The sequence below is a fragment of the Microcebus murinus genome, chromosome 12 (assembly GCF_040939455.1).
Source record: "Microcebus murinus isolate Inina chromosome 12, M.murinus_Inina_mat1.0, whole genome shotgun sequence".
NCBI classification, from domain to species: domain Eukaryota; kingdom Metazoa; phylum Chordata; class Mammalia; order Primates; family Cheirogaleidae; genus Microcebus; species Microcebus murinus.
The window spans coordinates 73,755,250-73,776,853 of NC_134115.1; the positions used below are offsets into that span (position 1 = coordinate 73,755,250).

The 21,604-nt window shown below is 39.3% G+C and overlaps 2 protein-coding genes across 2 annotated transcripts in view; both read right to left on the reverse strand.

Moving 5' to 3' along the window:
• Positions 1-255: 255 nt before the first annotated feature.
• The window catches only part of LOC105873714 (uncharacterized), a 47,073-nt gene continuing 25,724 nt past the window's right edge, over positions 256-21,604 (reverse strand). The window contains exons 8-14 of the mRNA XM_076008941.1: positions 21,211-21,335; positions 3,701-3,837; positions 2,691-2,764; positions 1,926-2,036; positions 1,466-1,567; positions 1,243-1,288; positions 256-533 (exon numbers count right to left, since the gene is read on the reverse strand). The gene's annotated coding sequence lies outside the window, so the exon portion shown is untranslated. The remainder of the gene's footprint in view (positions 534-1,242; positions 1,289-1,465; positions 1,568-1,925; positions 2,037-2,690; positions 2,765-3,700; positions 3,838-21,210; positions 21,336-21,604) is intronic.
• On the reverse strand, positions 15,665-17,888 carry ZNF883 (zinc finger protein 883). Its single transcript, XM_076009230.1, has one exon. The coding sequence runs from the start codon at positions 17,019-17,021 to the stop codon at positions 15,882-15,884; it is 1,140 nt and encodes a 379-aa protein (XP_075865345.1). The 5' UTR covers positions 17,022-17,888; the 3' UTR covers positions 15,665-15,881.

Here is a 21,604-nt window from a genome sequence, read left to right on the forward strand (position 1 = left end):
GAGAAATTACATGGCAAGTCTTATATTCTTATGGTATTAAGAGTGGTCATATCAGGTCACTGAGAAACAGGCAAATCAAAGAGCAAGCAGTACTCACGGGGACTTGGGATAAGGGGCAGAGATTTACTGCAGAGGAGGGAGCATCCTGGAACTCAGGGAAGATTCTGAGAAGCTAGAGGAAGATCATGAGGAAGTCCCCTCATTTGCTTGCTGTCAGCCCTACATCTCTCACAGACACAAACACAAATCACGTGATTGCGAGGCTAATTATTTATTCACCATGTCAAGGAAGGCGTCATTCATGGTAGACTTCCCCTGGGCATGGCAAAGAAAGTGAGAAATGCAGAGAAAACGTTTGATTCTTGGAAAATTGACAAGTCTTCTTAGGCAATCAGGGCAGACCCCGAAGACACGGGGATAATGCCTTCCTGTGTGACAGTGATGGAAACCAGGTCACAGAACTTGTCACAGCAGGACATGGGGACCAGGAAGGGAAGTTGCTGGAGCCCAGGTGCGGAAGCAATCATTCAGCACTAAATAAGCAGAGAAGAAAGAGAACACAGAAACTTATTAAGTGTTCCTTGGACTGATTGGAGGATGGAGAGAAATTCTATTACAGAGAAAAATGGTGAAGAAAGTTATCTCACCCTACCTTCTAATTTACGTTATTTACTAGAATAGAAGGAAGGGTATTGAGTAAGTGACCTTTTCTTTTTACTGTTGCTAATGCTATCTTAACCTTTCCCCACTGAATCTAGGAAAACCAGAAAGGAAGCAATACAGCATTCTTGGTTTGTTTCTGCCACCTTCAGTATTAGAAGTTTGGGAGAATTTTTGAGAAGTTGAGGAAGAAATGGCAAAAGGCATAGCTACCTTTTATTAAATGCTTAACTTTCTGAAATTTGCTAAACTACTACTACTCTTTTTTCCATTTCAAACTTTGTCTCAGTGATTTTCAGAACCTTATCAATTACTGAGCTGTTTTTACCAGCATCACATCCACACAGCAACTCTGTTAGGCAACATCATTGCTTCCTTTTTCATTGCTTAGGTTATTTTCCCAACAGCTCATGGCAGAACTGGGTCCTCAATCCATGTCTTTCAACTCCAAATTTCAAGCTCTCTGCACAAACTTCGTTACCAAATTATTTTTATGGTAATATTTGGGCATGAACCCCTAATGCTTTTGGAAGACGCTGGTCCCTGGGCCACCACTCTCCACCAGGATCAGAGATCACCAACCTGGAGGCTTAGACCAGTGCATTGTCTCGGGCCTGGAGACAGCGATCTGTAGAGGCAGAACAGAACACATTCAGACGCCAACACCAGTTTAGTTTTTAGAAAGAAACGGGATGATTCTCCAGGTTAGGACTCAGGGCACTGATTTGGGGTATTTCTTTCCCTTAGATTTCTCCCTTTTGTAACATGGAGATTTAGGAGTAGAAGGCCAAGTAGCTCAACTTACTAATTTTGGTCAAGTCAAGTATGTTTTCCTTAACAATTCCATGTTCTTTACAATATTCCACAAACTTTTTCTTGAGTTCTGGGCTAACATCTGGTTCTCGGCCTGTGGGAAGAGTGACAATGACTGTCGTGTCTTGTATATTAGTCACAGAGGTACATGAGGGGACAGGGCTCCAGAGGGATGGGAAATGGACAGCACCAATTGGATGCTGAGGCAGAAGTCTTACAGGGTGGAGATAGCCTGTCCTGAGTTTGACATCAGTAAGATATCTTTCTGGCATGATGAGAGATTATGTGATCGTCCTATCACTGAGCCTAAGGGTTTACCAAGGGAAAGCATCTGTCTTCTGAAGGGGAGAGATAGTCCAAGGTAAGATTGGGAAGATCACTGAGTATCTAGGGTTCCTTCTCCTCCCCTCTCTCCCCACCCCAAGATGAGTGCCAGCATGAAAATACTCTACCATAGAGCTCCATAATTTGGGATTTTCCCTCATTGTTGGAATTCTCGACATGATAAACAAGGTAGTCAGTATAGTCAGTTTCAAGGATGTGAGCTACAGTGTGCCCATCATCTGTGGAGGAAACAGAATACAGCTCAGAACTTCTTTGGTCCATGGGAAGCAGTTGAAACCCTTTACCTGTTCTTCCCCACAAAACAAATCCAAGTGCATTTCCTGGATGAGATATAGAGCCAGGATGTTCAGTGCCTTCCATTTGCATCTCCCTGGGCTTCATGAAGCGACTTCTAAGGATAATGTAGATTGACCCAAATTGAGCCACAGCAGCAACTCATCTTCCCTGATACCTACCTACCCCCCTTGTCATCTCTGTCCGTGATGTGTCTTTGTCCTCTCTCTAAGCCCCACTGGAACCACATACCTAATGCTACATCCTGAGTAATGTGTTGTGGAAACAGCCACCAGCATCATCAGAAACATGGCAGAGAATGAGAAGCTGTCCTGGCAGTTTACTTTTCTTTACCTGCCAATTAGCTTTTGTTGCAGGAGGTACATACAACCAAACTGCCTTCTTCAGCTGATGGATTTGTGTCAAGCATTGGCTTTCACATACAAAGTTCTCCCCAGTTCAGGATATTGGGTATTAGATGACCCCTGTTATATTACCCAAATAAGCATTGATCAAGAATTGATCCTGAAGCTATTGGGGTTTAGCAAATTCCTTCCAGCTGGAAGTAGACTTTAGAAAGAATTTTTTTGTATACTTACATTCAACACTACATTCACCATCGTTTCCTGTTGAGTCACAAACCAAAGGAATTTCACTGCACTCTCCATTTACGCTGTGAAACAGCATGAGTTAATGCCCAAGAGATATTGGTCAGGCTGGCTCCCTTCCCCTCTACTCTCCCCATAACTTGAGTTTCTGATTCCACCTAAGTTTCAGACATTTTCTTGTTCAGTTACCGGAGAATATTATTTTGCTTGGTTTTATCACTCTTGCTACTACCACTACTTGCCACTGTTATTGTCACCACAAGTACTTGTCTAGATCCTGAGCACAGTGTTCACGACCTGGCAGCCTCTCAAGTAAGTGCTTTACAAATGTTACCTGAGTTGGTCCTCACAAAAAGACACGAGGGAGAATTGTTATCAACTCCTCCTACCCGCAGGAAAATGGAAGTGGAGAGAGATGAATTATCTTGGTAACACAGCTAGTAAGAGATAGATTCAAATTCAGGTTGTTGATTTCATATTCTATGCTCTTAATGCATGCTATATTGTCGTGCTTCTTAGGATTCTGGTGTGCCTCTACCTCCTACTGTCTCCACTCCCATCAAATTTATTCCTGTTACCAACTCTTGTCTCTGAATCTTGAAAAGCCCCAGATCCATCAAGTCCTGGATCAGTAACAGATGAGGGACTATGATTTTGCACACAGGCTCAGCATGTGTGTGTGTACACATTTGCATATGGGTACGTATGTGCACACTTGTGTGTGCCTGTGTGTATATATTCAAGATCATATCCAGGCTTCAATTTTTCTTTTCCCAACTAAAAAATCTCCTACTTAGGAATAATAAACACTGGAGGTTCCAAAAAGTGGGAGGGTGGGAGGTTGGGTGAAGGATGAAAAATTACCTATTGGGTACAATGTACACCATTCAGGTGATGGGTATGCTAAAAGCCCAGACTTAACAACTACACAATATATCCATGTAACAAAATTGTGTTTATAACCCCCACATCTATAAGAGGAAAAAACATCCCATGCTTACATTGTATGGAATTTAAAGTAGAGAGAAGCGTTCTTCAGGGCATGGATGCGTTCCACGAAAACCCTCATGCTGCCATTCTCTTCAATCTTTTCCTTATGATCAGAGGCCAAGTAAATGGAATACCAGTCTCCTGAAATCTGCAATAAATAGTAAAAGGATTGGGTAAGAAAAGAGGAGAGGGGATACCACATGGACAATTCTCTCCTTGGACTCTGGCCAGTGGGCTAAGACTTATGATGGTGTTGTGAAGATAGAATTAGAACTCGGGTCAATGGGCACCATGCCTAGGGCTCTTTCCACTGACCCTCCAGAAAAATGAAGGTCCCCAAGCACTGTCATCTTTCCATATGATGCAATTGCTCTTAGTACAAGGCCAGAAACTACCCCTTTTGTCTAATATGTTAAGGAAATTCTGCCCCATCCCCTGAATAAGACCCACTTGGCTTCAGAATCCTCCTAGCACTCCCCCACACCGCAAGTCAAAAGTTACTACACTCCATGGCTCTACCTTTGACAGATCAAAGTTGCTTGTCACAGGATCACCCGTTTCCTGTGCGTGGCTACAAACTAGGGCCAGGCCCAGACTCAGCAACAGCAGCTTCATCTTGATAGGGGATGGCACTGTCTCCTCTTCAGTTGCCAGGGGTGAGTCTTTCTCTAGCAGCGGCTCCTCTGTCTTTATATCAATTCTGGATCCAGATTTCTGTACATGGGCCACCACCTTTCCTCCTCCCCCTTCACTGGTGTGAGGCCAAAGATTATTCTTACCCTTTTGAAACGTGGCAATTCCACCTCTGTTAGATCTGGTTAGTGACCTTAAATTTCTCAGAACCTCTTCTCAAGAAAAATAGTGGATGTTCTAAAGGGCTGCCATTTGGAACCAGATTGAACTGTGTTCTGGCTTTGGAATCAGAAAGCCAATTATGTGTGGCTGGAATGGGTATAACAGGGAAATGGAATGTGTGAGAATCTTTGTTCTACCTCTCACACAGTGTGTGGAAGTATGTGAGTTACTCAATTTTTACAAGTCCCAGAAACAAAGAAACTGTCTCTACCAAGGATAACAGTACCTATCACAAAGCATTAAAATAGGATTAGCTAAAATGATGGCTTTAAAGTATGGCATCTGGTGTTCAGTACATTTTACTTCCTTCTCCATATTATGTGAACCCAACCACTGCAGCCTTTCCTCTCCCCCCAATGAACGAACCAGCATCTAATCACCATGTGTAAGTCTCTACGTGGTCCCAGAAGAGAAAAGAAGTACAAGATATCATTTCTTCCCTCAATGAATCTTCATGAAGTTGGGAAGATGCTTTATATACATAGTAACAACTTGATTCTAGAAGCATATGAAATGACCCATTGAGGGGCAGGTACCAAGTCCAGACTGTATACAATAAAGGGGTGCTGTTGGGGTGGTGGCATCACACAGAAAGTGACCAAGAACACAGGCTCAGGGGTCATGCACACCTGGGCTTCACTCCTGTCTCTGCGATTTGGAACCCATGTGGACAGATTTTAACTTCTCTGAGCCTTAGTTTCCTCTCTCTGGGAATAATGATACCTCCCTAACAGAATGCTGCAGGGATTCAATTGGAAGGCGTGCATAAAACCCTGAACATGATGTCTAGCATACACTGAGCTGGTAGGGGCATAACAATAAGCCTGAGTTTCTGCATTGAGGCAAGAGCTGCCCAGCGCCATGATAAGTGGAGACTGGAGGCTACACAATAAGCACATTGTTCTTTTGATTGCTGCTTAGCCCCATAAGATGGCAGGTTAGTCAATGATGGGTAAGACCCCTCAAGGGAGGGGCAACCTAAGCCACAGAGGATTGGCCTATGAGGAACTGGGGATGAAAAATACCCCCTGTGGTGGCCTTGCCCAACCTTGCTAATCTCGATCTGTGATCTATGCCTGGCACCTCGAGCAACTGCTTGGAAACCTTGAGTCAGGAGACATCTGTGTCCTTAGGCTATGTGTTCCGGAATTTATGGCTAACGCTGCCACGTCTGGGTGGGCATGTACAAGGAACTATGATTTTTGGGATATAAAAATTAAAAGAGTGGTGCGTTCTGCACTGCAGTCTTGTAACTGTCTTTGTGTGTGTGTGTCTGTCTTTTTGCGTTCTGTGTTCATCCTCCATCCTGCAAATGGGCCACGACAGTTAAAGGTTTGTGTATTTATAAAAATGGGAAGCATTTGAACAGTTTTAAAAGCAGAGACGTGGCATGATCAGAGGTGTGTTTTTAAAAATCCATCTGACAGCAGTTGGAGAAAGGACAGCAATGGGCAGGCAGTGGCAATAGCAGGAGAGGTTGCTGGGAGATCACTTAGGAAGCTGTTCAAACATGCAGGCAAGAGATCATGTTAGCTTGGAGAGAAGTGGCTGGAGTTGAGGGATTTTTAGATATAAAATGAATTGGGGGCTGGGCACGGTGGCTCACGCCTGTAATCCTAGTTCTCTGGGAGGTCAAGGCAGGTGGATTGCTTGAGGTCAGGAGTTCGAAACCAGCCTAAGCAAGAGCGAAACCCTGTCTCTACTAAAAATAGAAAGAAATTAATTGGCCAACTAATATATAGATAAAAAATTATCTGGGCATGGTGGCACCTGCCTGTAGTCCCAGCTACTCGGGAGGCTGAGGCAGTAGGATCGCTTGAGCCCAGGAGTTTGAGGTTGCTGTGAGCTAGGCTGATGCCACGGCACTCACTCTAGCCTAGGCAACAAAGCAAGACTGTCTCAAAAAAAAAAAAAAATCTATCTGTACAAAAAAAAAATTGGGGTCAAGATTAACTTCCAATTTTCTTATTGGTCTATGCAGATGAATTGTAGAGTTATTCATGATGATAGGAAAGAATGGAGGAGGGATGGATAAGAGCAAGATGTTTCAGCCACTATTTTGAAACCGTGTCTCTGTGCATGTGAGTAGGAGTATGTTTGATTTACTGTGTACCCATAGAAACAAATGCTGTACAAACCTACAAGGCAGATGTGCAAATGATGCGCATGTAAAGTGTTCAAATTTGAAAGCTTCTCATGGATTTTGTGGTGTGGCCAAATCATGCCTATTCTTTTTTCTCCTAAAATATATTTTCCTATGTATCATATTATGAATGGTTTTTATTAATTATGGCTAGGAAATGTTTCCTCAGAATGTATTGAGTTGAACTGTATAATACTGTCATTTTATAGGTCAAAAAATTTGAGTATTGTCAGTTTCATATGGTTGAACTGAATAGTAGTGATGCTACTGTTGACATTAATGCTTTTCTTTTCCTGAAATGTATTTTATCTTAAATGATAGACTTTAAAAACATATTTTAATAATTAATATGAGAAACTTGAAAAGGAATATCTAAAGGGATGCTTAAAACTGAACTATTAAATGTGCCTATTTGTGTGCTATATGGAAATAACTGGTATTTCTTGGTTTTGCCCTACTTAATCCACTTAATACACATTAATTCAAAATGTGTATTTTATTATTAGTTTCAGAGTCAATTTTCTGTGGTTACCATCAATTCCAATGTTGGCATTTGGATTTTATTTAGAATGCCAAAGAAATTGAGCTAGGTTTTGAATAGACTGTATGGAATGTATTTATTTGAAATATATGGCTTAAAAATCTACCAGTTCCTTCACATGCATCATTTATAAACCAAGTATGATACATTTTATTATAAAACAGTTATATAAACCATTTTGTACAAGGAGAAATACCCATTTGTGTAACAGTCCATGTTAAATGACTGTCACATTCAGCTTTACTGCATGTGGTGTAGTATACTCAACTGTATGCTTTTGAGAGTGTTCTTTCTTCAATTAGGTTTTAACTTAGTATAGAAAAAATGAAGGAAAGAAGAGCTGGGTGAAATGATGCTGAAAAGTCAAGTAAAATAAGTAAAATGAAGACTGAAAAAGATATCCATTTGATTTAGTGCCCTGGAGATAACAGGTGGCCTTAGAAAGACAGGGGCAGCAGTCTTGCCAAGATCTCTGTGTCGTGGCCCGATTACAGAACTGGGGATGACATACACAGAACATATACATAAGATGCAGACAGACAGAAGTGGCTGCAGTCCCAGAAGAAAAAAGGACACAGAGACAAGAGACGGTTTCAGACTGCAGCACTGGAAAAGTGCTCGTCAATTTATTATATACAGTTTAATTGGGCAAGTGTCCCACAGCTATTTTCTCATGCCAGCTACTTTCCCAGCTACTTTTTGGTACGTGATGTCCCACAGCCAACAAAACCTACTTTTCCAGTTAAAGCAAAAAGCATGGCCTCCTACAAGAGATCTCTTTGATGTTTTGTACTGCTTTCGGATAACAAACAATCTGGGCTCGAGTGCGAGACCTTGAATCTTAGACCATCTTGCAGGGCCTAGCACTGCATGCTGGTTACCAGGCAACCTTGGTTCGCATGCGAGGCCACAGGTTCTTGGCCATTTGCCTGGAGAAACAGTCTCTTCAGCTGGTCAACAAGCCACATCCTGCTAATTGTGGGAACAAGCAATGGGCTCCCGTTCTGCTGACTTGGGATCTCAGCCAATCTGACCCAGAGACGGCTCACTTCACTCTGTAACTGTCCGGGCTTGTATGTGTTCCAGCTCATCCACAGATGAAAGAGGAAGAATTCATAACTGCATTTTCCGTCAGCAGCACCCAAGGCAGGTGAAGGTGGTTGAAGCTGGCCAACAGGAAGACTCACTGATCCTGTGCTTGGCTGACAGGACCAGTGGCTGCAAGTGCAGCAAGGCGCAGGAGCACCCCCTGCTGGCCATGGCTGCGCTGCACCCCACAGCCGCTGTGCTGTGGCAGTGTGCTTCTGTTCTTCCTCTGTGCATTGTGAGGTTTCTGTTGTCAGGAGTGTTAAGGAGTATTAATTCAGTGGTTGCTTATTTTTGTTATATAGGTATGACTATAAATATAATTTGCAACTGTTAGCTAAAGAGTCTCAGCAGAGTACAGAACTGGTTCATATTATGGTCCCTTTTAAAAATTGAAAACCCTTGTTATTTTGACAAATTTGAGAAATGTGCCAATAGCTGTTGGCTCTAATCTTCATTTTATTGATTTCTATTCACGAGTGGAATCCATTTTCTACATAGCTTCCAGAGCAAATTTATAAGAGTGGAAGTGAGTGAGATTGCTTTCATCCACTGCTCAAAATCTTCAATGTCTTCCCATCACTCCTATTAATAGAAATCATTCCAACTGCTTTCACTATTGACTTCTCCAAGTCTGACCTCAGGTCCCAGCCTGTTCACTCTGTCACTGAACCTTTTGCTGTTCCTGAACATGTTGAGTTTGTTTCCATCCCACGACCTTTGGAATTGCTGTGCTCTCTACACAAAACACATTTCACGTTTCATGTTTCATGTACATCTTTGCAAGCCTTGCTGTCCTCAAAGTTGCTCTCTGGCCCTGCTTTATTTTTCTGTCATAGCACATAGTCTCTGCAATTTTATATTGATTATTCACTTGTTTATCGTCTAACTCCCTGAATAGCATATAAACTCCCCAAGGATAGGAATTTTGTCAATTTGTTTCCTGCTGTATCCTTATTGCCCAAAACAGTGCCTGGCACAAAGCAGGAGCTAAATGAACATGTGGCAAATAATAAAGAAATGGTAAGACACTGGCTACATGGTGTGTCAAAAATCCTACTTTTCATGCTAAAAGGCGGTGTTTTATTTTTAAGTAAAATTTTAAAAATTGTTTCTGAGAACAAGCCAAAAGTAGTTGAGAATAAAACAAGATCGATTCCCATTATGATTTTGGAGTTAAATAAGTAGCCTAAATCACAACAGGGACAAAATAAATAATTTCAGGGCACTGGATAATCATTGGTTACAGATTTACAAACCTTTTAGCATTCTCTCAATTGAATACTTCATGGACTGTATGCAAAAGAGAAATAGCCAGTGACCTCTGAAAATTGCTTATGGAAAATAACCACTACAAATTTGTTCATACTCTCCCCCAGGTGGTTCAAACTGGACCATGTGTGGGCATGCAGCCCCTTCTCTCCTCCAGGTGGGAATCATCACAACTGCCCCACCCAGTGTGTGTTGGTGGAAAGAAGCAGACTCTGTGTGTTAGAAGTCTCTGAGTAGAGATTTTTCCAAGTTCGTAGTGATCATCAGGAAAATAATTGCAGGACGCACCACATAAGCCAAGTAAGCAACAACTGTTTTTTGTTGAAAGTGAAAATGCAGGTGCACAGGTGAGAGAGAAAGAGATAAAGAGAGCTCACACATGTGCAGGATAGGTTTGAAAAGAGCAGCTGCACCAGGTGGAAGTGGTTTTTCACCTTTTGAAGTCTTACTAATTGAATAGAAAAATATTCAAGGCTAAGTGGTTGTCTTTTACTAAGAACTTGGGTAGTAATTCCTAGAATTGGGTTATCTCTCATTTTTATATTTTATATGGTTGTCTTGGAACTGCCATTGTGATTTCAAGGGTGGAGAAATTTTAAAACCACAATGTAAATGATATTATAATTAGCCAAAGTTCATGTAAGGTGGCAGAGATAGCTGACAAGCCAGCAGAAGCCAGTTCTTGCCTGCAATTATGAGCCCCTCTAGTTATCTTCTGCTTGAGGGTTGTTTACTTTAACAGCTGTACCCAGTCTTTAAGCCCCTGCATAGGGTCTCAGCCCTGTCTCCTAGTCTCCTACTCTAACATGCATGAACATAACACACAAGAAGCACTCTGGAGTGGTCTCCTCATCTGCATCATGCTCCTCTCTGTCCTAACTTCATCCCCACCCACCACACCCTGGACACAACAGGCCACGCAGTCTTTCCATGAGACCTCGAGTTCCCCAAGCCCTGAGTTGCACTCCTAGACAGCCCACCCAAACAAAACTGCACACAGAAACATCCCAAGGGGTGCTACCCTCTGTCCTGATCCCTAATGGGTGGCTCGATCCTATCCCAAGATGGTCACCTCCTATGACAGCAGAGACAAGGGCCTAGCCATCTTACGTATAAGCTGTGCTGGATGCAGCATGGGTGGGCAGGGGTTGACCAGCAGCCCTCCAAGCCGGCAGGCTGCCACAGAGCATGCGCAGCAGATGTGCCCTCGAGAAGGAGACACAAAGCGGTCCCTGGGGTGACCGCAGCAGCTGCCTGCACTCAGACTCCTATTGTGCTGAGATGGTCCTTAGGTGTCCTAGACTCAGAATTGGGATGAGGGAGAGAGCCTGTGAGGATAGTGATAAGGATGTGTGTGGTGTGGGGCATCCGTGTCAGAAATTGGGAACTTAAGCAATTTTGGAATTGGGAGTCTATATGAGTCACAGATGGGGCCCATGATTGGGGTATCTGATTACAAGTGATTGGGGGGACTGGAGACAGGTAATCTGGGGGTGCCTCTGGACTTTAGTAAATCCTGGGGTATGGGTTCTTTGAAGTATTCTTAGGAGCTGGTTTGAGAGGATCTGATATGAGGCCACATTTGGGTAGGCTGTGACTTCTTTGTAGCTACCGCCTCTGTGAGTGAGAGCCAAGCATCTGGTGGTGGGCAGGCCTGAGGCTTCTGGTAGTCAGCAGGGCCAGCAGCCAGAGAGTAGCCAGACAGGGTGGGGTTCGGGTGGGGAGACCAAGCACAAGCTGTAACCTGCTGGGCACCTCTGCATTTATCTGTCCGTCACCACATCTGACTATAGTGACTGCCACAGACTAATAGCCATTGCTTTACTTCTTTCCAAATGTAGTTCCTCTTTTGGTCAACTCTAACCTGGCATCATACAGAAAACAATTTTGGGAAATAACAGTTCCCAACTTAACCAAGATGACAGAACACAAACATCTACATGGTTAAGAAGATCACTCTTAGGAGGTGAGACCTGAGCTGAGACCCAAAGGACAAGAATACGCCAACCATGGGAAGCATGTTGGCAAGAACTTTCAGACAGAGGGAACAGTATGTGCAGAGGGTCAGCTTATGTGAAGACGGAAACCAGACCAGGGTGGCTGGGTCATGAGGAGAGAGGGAGAATGGTATGACATAAAGTTAAGCTATAAATAGGGAATGACCAGATTATTTAGGGCCTTATAGGGCCAGGAGTTTGAATTTTATCTAAAGTGTAAGTCACTAAAGGGTTTTAAGCAGGGAAGTGACTTGATCATATTTGGGTTTTCAAAAGATCATGCTGGCTGCTATGAGGGAGAATAGATTGTGATGGGCAAGAGAGGAAAAACTAGTGAACATATTTGCACATACATTTGTGTGTGCGTGTGTGCGCGTGGGCGTGCGTGTGTGCGCGTGGGCGTGCGCATGTGCGCGCGTGTATTTCTGTAATCCAGATTTCTAGAAGGGGAATTTTCTGGACAAGAGGTAAGCACATTTTACCTTTAGATATGTATCCAAATTGCTGAAACATCACCTCCTTGAAGAGCCTTCCATGACCTTGCCATCTAGGTATGCTCAACCCTGTTTGTTGGGGACTGGCATTATACTTTCCTGGTTTAAGAATTAAATTTAATGAGTAATGTACGTGCTTTGCCCAGAGTGTTTGAGAGTAATGTGTTTCAGACACGGTCCTTGTGACAAACAAGGTTGCCGCCTAGAGGCATAACAAAGGACTTGAGTTTTTGCAACTAAGCAAGAGCTGCCCAGCCCCACAGCAGTAGGGGTCTGAAGACCACATGGTAAACACACTGTTCCTAGGATTGTTGCTTAGCCTCATAAGATGGCTGGTTAGTCAATGACGGGTAAGATTCCTCAGGGAGGAACAACCTAAGACAGGCACAGTTGCTGGGGGCCAGCCTAGAGGAACCGTGGCTGCCTTGCCCAACCTTGATCTGTGATCTATGCCTGGAGCCTAGAGCAACCACCTGGAAACCTTGAGTCAGGGGACATCTGTGTCCTTAAGGCTACATGTTCCGGAATTTTTGGCCATTGCTGTAATGCCTGGGTGGTCACGTATAAGGAAATAACTTTGAGTTTTTAGAGTATAAAAATAAACTGACAGTGCACTCGGCACTCAAGTCATGTACTGTCTTTGTGTGTCTGTGTCTTTCTTTTGTGTTCTGTGTTCATCCTCTGTCCTGTAAACAGGCCACAGCACCTGTTCATTACTTTGTGGTACCCTACTTATTTGCTTTCTAGCACTGATAATAATGCAAATATTTTGTGTTTACCTTTTATACTGTCTATCTTTTTGATGAAGTCAGAACCTTATCTTACTCCCCATTATACTCATGCCTAGGACAGTGCCTGCCACAGTCAACACTAAATGAAGATCTGTTGAATTGTCCATCAAAAAGCCTGCATAATCTTATGCCTTTAGCAGCAACATAGAAAAGTCTGCTTTGCAACTTCCTTAACCAAAAAATGATAATACTATTTTTTTGGGAAGGGGAGCAAACTTATATGATACTTTGATATTTATTTATATTTGTAAAGTAAAACTATGAGATATCTCTACACACTAACTAGAATGGCAAAAAACAAAAACCTGACAACATGAAATATTGGAAGAATGTGGAGCAACCAGAATTTTCATACATTACATTTCATAGAATGTAAAATGACACAACCAGTGATTTATATCCTAGTGAATGAAAAAAGCCAAAATGAGGAAAGAAACTAAGAAACTAAGAAATGAGAAACTAGAAAAAAAAAAAAAGAAAAGAAGCTAATAGTTACAAAGAAAAAAATAAGTCACATACAAAATCAGAATGGCATTCTTAACAGGAAATTGAAGCTAGAAAATTATAGAGAAAGGCCTTCAAAATTTAGAGGGAAAGTGATTTTTAACCTAGAATTCTATATCCAGTCAAGCTATTAATGACAGTAAGAGTGGAATAAAGACAGTTTCACATATGAGAAGTTGAAAATTTTCACTCTCGTGTGTCCTTTTTCAGGAAGCTGCTGGAGGAAGAGATTCACAAAATGAGGAGAAAATAAGAAAAAGAAAGATCTTGGATCCAGGAAACAGGAGATGATACATAACAGAGAAGTAAAGGGAACTCCTAGCATAACAGGAAAGAAAAATCCCAAGATGAAAGCAGCATAGTCAGCACAACTGCAAGTATCTGACTAGAGAAGGTGGAGCGTCAAGAATTGTCTCCATGTTTAAAAGGAGGAGAAAGAAGAAAGGTGGGGGGAGAAGAAGAGGAGGGAAAGAAATAATTACTTCTTCCAGTTAATAAATGAGAGGCCCAGAAAGAAAACAAAACTATAAGCAATAAATAACTAAGGAAAACAAAAGCTTTTAGAGGAAAAGATATGTAATAACATTACACTACAAAGTTGCAATGTAAATCCTATAAAAGGGACCAAGTAATATAAAGCCTTCAGCCCAGCACAGCTACATGTCTCTGAAAGCCTCCATGCTCAGTCTGGTGTTGGTTTTCTGCATGCATATGGAGATGAGTGCACTGGAGATGACCCCAGACAAGCTGTAGGCTTCTCTAATTGAAGTACCTGAGACCTTCAGAATAATGTTGACTAATAATGATGACATCAAACATCATTTATCTCATTCCTGTCTCTGGTAAGGATGCTTCTAGCTATTCATGGTGTTTATTGACTTCTGATAAATATCTTGGGATTATTAATTCTATGTATTAACTTGACTGAGACTTCAAATCTCTGGTGCTCAAATATTTGCTTACACATTATTTCTAGGTATGTCTGTGAAGGTGTTTCTGGATGAGTTAACATTTAAATCAGTAGACTGAGTAAAGCAGATTTCCCTCTTCAATATGGGTGGGCTTAATCCAATTCATTGAAGGACTGAATAGGATAAAAGGCCAAGCAAGAAAGAATTTTTTCCCTGCCTGTCTTAAAGTTGGGACATTGGTCTTCACCTGTTGCAGCCTCAGACTGACTGACACCATCAGCCTTCCTGGCCTGTGGAAGTCTCAGGCCTTTAGACTCAGTCTGGAACTATACCATCAGCTCTCCTCCAATTCCAGCTTGCTGACTGTAGATCTTAGACTTCTAATCACCCATTAATTATGTGAGCCAATTCCTTATAGTAAATAAATCAACCTATCTATCATTTATCTGTCTGTCAAACATCTGTCTATCTTATGTTCCTGGCAAGCAGACTAATAAATGTCCTTTATCCTAGAATAAGTCTTAGTACTTATTTTATTAAACTTCTAGATTTGATTTGTTAATTATTGACTTAGAATATTTAAGTTCCCTTCCATCTATATTTATAATCCATTTCTTATTCCTGGATTTTCCCCCCTCCTGTCCCCCTTGTTCCTACTTGCTAGAAGTTTGTCTGTTGGCTCAGCAAACCTACTTTTTGTATGTATTTCATTAATGTGTGCTTTTACCTTAATTAACACATTCCTTTTATTTTCTTTGGGTTTATATTATTACTTTTCCTATCTTCTTGAATTGAATAATTTATGTTATAGCTTTACTATTTTCTAGTAACAGCATTTTTTTCTGTTTAGATTTATTCTTTAACCCCAAAATTATTTAATTATTTTTAAATTTCTAAATAATGTTGGGGTGCTACTTTTAGTTGTTCATTTCTTTTACTGCATTGTGGTTAAAAAATTATTAGTGAGGATCTGAATATTTCCCTCTGAGAATTTGCTGCAATCTTCTTTGTAGCCATATGTATGATCTATTTAAAAAAATATTTCTTGAATCTTAGAAAATAATCCATAGTATCTCTGTGAGAGAAAACATTTTTTTGTCTATTGCTATCAATAAAATTTGTCAATTTTATTATTCAACCCTTTATACAAATGTTTCTTTGAACACTGAAGAATAACATGGGAATTGCTAAAAAAATATAAGGGATTGTGTATACAGTAAGCAATTTTCATCATATTACTAAATTTTTTGTGTACTTCAAAAGGCTGTTATTATAAGCAAATATATACATTTGTAATAAATTAAAAGCAAACATATACATTTGTAATAAATTATCTGAAAATATTTTTCTATATATATCTTTTTTAAAAAACACCCTTAGTTTTGGATGAATACCTCCATTATAATTTTTTCTCTTGATAACACATTTTTAAAGATTAATTACAAGAACAATGTTTCTTCACAGTACAAACAGTACAGTCTTAAGTAAATGAGTGTTTGGTATAAATAGGATTGCCACATAACAATCCTAGGGTTTCTTGCTTTTATCAATGCTCAGGTGTATGTGGTAATCTATGAATGCAGGCTTTCCCACATGCATTACTCTGCTAGGGTTTCACTTCTGGAATGAGTTCTTTGATGTTGAATTAAAGACGTACTATGACAAAAAACATCACCACATTTATTACATTGATAGGGTTTCTCCTGTGTATGTGTTTGCTTATGTTTAGTAAGAGCAGAGATTAAGCTGAAGGATTTCCCACATTCATTACACTGGTATGGTTTCTCTCCTGTATGGGTCCTCTGATGCCGAATTAATAATGTTCTATAGCAAAATAGTTTATGACATTCATTACACTGATACGGTTTCTCACCAGAATGAATTTTTACATGTTCAGTAAGATATGTACTTCGACTGAAGGTTTTTCCACACTCTTTACAAACATAGGGTTTCTCTCCAGTATGTGTTCTCTGGTGTTCAGTAAGATGTGCACTCCGGTTGAAGGCCTTGCCACATTCATTACACTCATAGGGTTTCTCTCCGGTATGAATTCTCTGATGTTGAAGGAAGGCTGGTGTATGACTAAACGCTTTCCTACATTCATTACATTCATATGGTTTCTCTCCTGTGTGAGTTCTCTGATGTCGTATTAGTGATGTGCTATGACAAAAAACTTTCCAACATTCCTTACATTGGTAAGGTTTCTCCCCAGAATGAATTCCCTGATGTTCAATAAGGTGTGTGCTGCGGCTGAAGGTTTTTCCACATTCAATACATTCATATGGTTTCTTTCCAGTATGAAGTCTATGATGTTGAGTAAGGGCTGAAATATGGCTGAAGGCTTTCCCACATTCATTACAAGGATAGGGTTTTTCTCCAGTATGAATTCTCTCATGATTTCTAAGGGATGACTTATGACTAAAAGTTTTTTCACATTCATTACATTCATAAGGTTTCTCCCCAGTATGGACTCTTTGATGTTGGCTAAGGTTAGTACTTTGACTAAAAGCTTTTCCACATTCATAACATTTATAAGGTTTCTCTCCAGTATGTATTCTTCGATGTTGAATAAGATTAGTGTTCCCACTAAAGGATTTACCACATAATTTACATTCATAAGGTTTTTCTCTAATATGTGTTTTCTGATGCTGGGTGAGGGATGCAATACAAGTGTAGCCTTTCCCACATTCAATACACTGATAAGGTTTCTCTCTCATACAAATTTTCTCAGATTCCATCAGTACTGAACTATGACTTTACATTTAAATTGTTTCCAGAATAAGTAAGGCTTAAGGTACAAATGCATCCTTTTTTTATATCTAATGGTTTATTTTTAATGCATGAGTAGCCTTTAAGAAAAGGTCAACTGAAGCAGAATTATGCTTTAAGTTCTTACAAGTTATATCATAGTTTATTATCTGTCCTTATCCATGATTTTACTTTCTGTAGTTTCAGTTATTTGCAGTCAATTGTGATCTCAAAATATATGGCAAATTCCAGAAATAACAATTCGTAAGTTTTAAATTGTGTGCCATTCTGAGTAGTGTGATGAAATCTCATGCTGTCCTGTTCCATTCTGTCCAGGATATGAATTATCTGTTTGTCTGGTGTACCAATGCCATAAAAGCTACTTGCCTATTAGTCACTTAGTAGCTGGTATTAAGAATCCAGTTAGGGTTTGGTACTATCATGGTTTTCAGGTATCCAGTGGGGATCTTGGAATATATCCCCCACAGATTGAGGGGACTACTGTATAAAGTCTTTTTCTTATTAAAAAACTCTCAGTTGTTTAAATAGGTTTAAGTTTATATTAAATATTTCTCCCAAATTATTATATTCATGATCTTCCTTTTCAATTGCTTTTCCTTATAATCTGTTTATTACTGGTGTTTCTCAAACTGGTCATCAAATTCCAGTTTTTCTAATGTGAGATATTAGGAGCCATCACTTGAAAAAATTGCTACCATCATATGAAGACATTATTTGTTTTTCAGAAATTCTCTGCTTTTAAGTTGATGATCTGACTTTGCATATAGTATCCACGATTAAGTAGAAGATACTATCTCTTTTCACTGAAATATAAAATATGAAAATATAAAAGGAAGACTCATTCATCAGTTACAGAAAAAAAAAACAATGCTATGATAAAATACAAGATTGTATATTACAGGTCCTGATTAGCAGGGAATTTTAAAGAAGAAAATAATCAGTACAGATAAATCTGGAAATACACTTCCTTTACTCACAACATTTCTGACAAATTATATAGGTAAAACAAACTGTTTTCTTTTCTATACTCATAATCAACACAGAACACTACTGTGTCCAAATGTGTGAGTTTTTTCCACACTTCCACAATTCTCCAACTCTAAACACTAGCTGAATTTCCTATAATTTAATCCAATTCTGACACAGTCTACCTGGAGTTAACATCATATCCCTCAAGTTAAAGGGCTCAGTCCCACAAGACTACCTACACTTCAGATGATAATCACAAGCCCTGTCCTTCTAACTGGCTAAAAATCAAACCTCTCACTGGATTTGATTATTTACTAGAATAGCTTAGAATTCAGGAAAACACTTTACTTACATTTACCAGTTTATTATTATAAAAAATACAATTCAGGAACGGTCAGATTGAAGAGATGTACAGGGTAAGGTGGGCCTAGGGGGAGAAGCACACAGTTTCCATGCCCTCTCTGGGCATGCTATCCTTCCAGCACTTCTATGTGTTAACCAACCTGGAAGCTCATCAAATCTCACTACTCAAAAGTTTTTATAAAGTTTAATCTCCAGTTCCCTTGGACCCACCATTCCTGAGTCCATCTAGGGTGCCTGCCATATTTCACCTCATTAATATAAACTCAAGTGTGATCAAAAAGGGTGCATTATGAATAACAAAAGACATTCCTATCACTTAGGAAATTACAAGGGTTTTAAAAACTCTGTACCAGGAACTGGAAACAAAGACCAAATATATTTATTACTATATCACAATAGGTGAGGTAAAAGAAATGGCAGCATTGAGACAAAGTGCATAGTAAAATCAAAGGTCAAGATAGAGTAAAATATTTGTCAGAGAATGTCTTATGTGACAATAGAAAAAAAAAGAGAGAATAAATATTTTTTAAAAAGATACAGTAAAATAAATCATGTGACTAAAAGACAATGAGACCAACTGAAATATATATCTTTGGAAAGCAGAGGCAAAAAATAAGAGAAGTGAAATGGAATCAGATAATAAAAAGCTATAATAAACAGAGAGATTCAATGCATATAGCAGGAGATAGGAAAACAAGTTTTCTGTCAGAGTAATAACATGATAAGTATGTTTTAGATGGTATGTTTTAGATGAAAACATTTGTTAATTCCATCTAAAAAGAATAAAAAGAGAATAATGGTCAAATTCAGAAGAAAGTATAATACAAATGATATGGGGCTGGATCAGGATAATACTAGTAAGAATTCAGTACAGGTATAAATCTAAGACATAAAAAATAGGGAACAAAAATATTGACATAGATTACAGTGAATTTTTAGAAAATAAGATTCATAAAGATACAGTGGTTTATAGCTAATGAGGCTAGAAGAATGGTAGAAATATTGAAGAAGGAAAGACAAGTAACCTTGGGAAAGTTGGTGATTTTATTTTTCACCACATTGAGTTTAAAGTTAATTTAAGTGAAATGGGACATTCAAATGGAGATAGACTCTAAGCAGGGGAATCTGGAGATAGAATGCAAATGAGATATTTGGGCTGAAAAAAATTATATCAAAGAGTTAAGGACATGAAAAAACAATCTGAGGGTATCAGAATGCATGTATCCTTTCATATAAAAAACAAACAAGTAGAAAATAAACTTTAAAGACACATATATTTATGTTAGGGAGGAAATGGAGCTAATGAAAAAGCACTTGAAAAGAGATCAGAACAGGAGAGAATCTGGTCATGTCACACAAGCAAAGACAAAGTATCAAATGCAGCAGAAAGTCCCAACACAGAAAGGACTAAGAACAGGTTGCTATCAAAAAAGAATTCAGGAGTCTCTTCAAAGCAATTTGAGTAGAAGAAGAGAAGACAAGAATATAACTCCCAAGATTAAAACAGAACAGCAATTGAGGATGTTATCTATCTGTAAGTTTGAATAGTTTGGTAATGAAAGGAGAGAATAAAATCTAAAGTAGAGAAAAATTAAATGATTGTTAGGCAACATTTTCTTTTAAAAGCAAGATAAACTTTTGAATGTCTGAAAGTATTGATAGAAGAAAAAAAGCTAATGAATTGGGAAGAGAGTGGATTATAAAATAATCATTAAATCAAGGTCCTAAAACAAGTCAAAAAGAATGGAATCTGAGTACAGAATGGAGAGCTTATTTGACAATGGAAGAGGGGCAACTCTTCCTCCGAGATAAAAGAGGTATGTGAGAAGATGGAGAAAGGTATGTAGAAATAAATTTGTTGTTGCTCCCACTAGATTAACATGGATTTTTATACAGATAATGCATTTTGCACAGAGGACCCTAACCAACGTTTCCGAAGCTATAGAAGGTAGCTACTGTTACTACCACCACAATAATGGATACATGGACTGTTATTTACATACGCATATGGATTGTATTTACATATGTATTCTTATTTACATATACACATGCACTTTATTTACAGATGAATTCCTATCTTCTTCGTTGTTACTTAGTTATCTGATTCTTTCCTGGCTGAATATTATGTGACAACTCTCCATTTTTCCTTTGTTATCTATTAATATGGTTCTTCTTTGTTGGAAGATAATATTTGACTTAAAAAGTTGATATCCTACTCTAGGCAAAGAATATGGGTTTAGGCATTTATGATAAATCCTAGAATTGTGCCCTAAGTAGTCTTCAGGAATTCTGAGATATGGGAATGTTGATGCTTCTAGGAAAAGAAAAATTTTTTTTGTTTTTTTTAGAAACAGGGTCTAATTCTGTTGCCCAGACTGGAGTGCAGTGGTACAATCTTAGCTCACTGCAACCTTGAACTCCTTGGGCTCCTGCCTCAGCCTCCCAAATAGCTGGAACTATAGGTAGATGCCACTATGCCTGGCTAATTTTTTTAAAAAAATTTTTGTAGAGATGGGGGTCCCACTATATTACCCAGGCTAGTTTTGAATGCTGGCCTCAAATGATCCTCCCACCTCAGCCTCCCAAAGTGTAAGAATTACAGGCATGAGCCACTGTGTCAGCCTTTACAATGTTTTAAAGAAGAGCTATCACCTGTTTAGTTACAAAAGAAATATCTTGTCTCTGTACAAATAGAATAAAAAATCTCTGGTCCCTAAATTCAAAGCCCAGTCTCAGATGAGCACCTGTAAATCCCATAATTCCATGTATTTTTACATTTGAGGAAATAGCCACTGTAGTCTATAGTAATTACAAAACAGTACATACCCAATGATACAAGGCTATAAAAGTTTTTTCAAGATCACATTCTTAAGCAATGTCTCAAATAATGGTCTGGCTGTTTTCACTCTTACAAGGCAGTCCACTGGCACATCTTCCAATGCCACTGGTTCCTAAAATAGCAAACAAATATCTACTCATGAAGAGATTAATCATGAAGGCATTCATGGAAGAAAGAGTAAAGCTAACATTTGAAAATGAAAAAGTGGAGGAGGGCTATTAAGTTTTTCAAAAAGTGCTCAGGGTTCTAAATTCAAGAGTGGCCCAAAGTTCATTAGTTGGTGTCTACTACTTTCCTGTTGAGAGCAAACAATATTGAGGTTTCCCTATAAAAACACTCAAAATAAAACATATAATAAATGTATGTATATATATATATATA

Coding starts and splice junctions, on each gene's coding strand:
- ZNF883 (XM_076009230.1), bottom strand. CDS start 17,021: ATGGAATCTGAGAAAATTTGTATGAGAGAGAAACCTTATCAGTGTATT.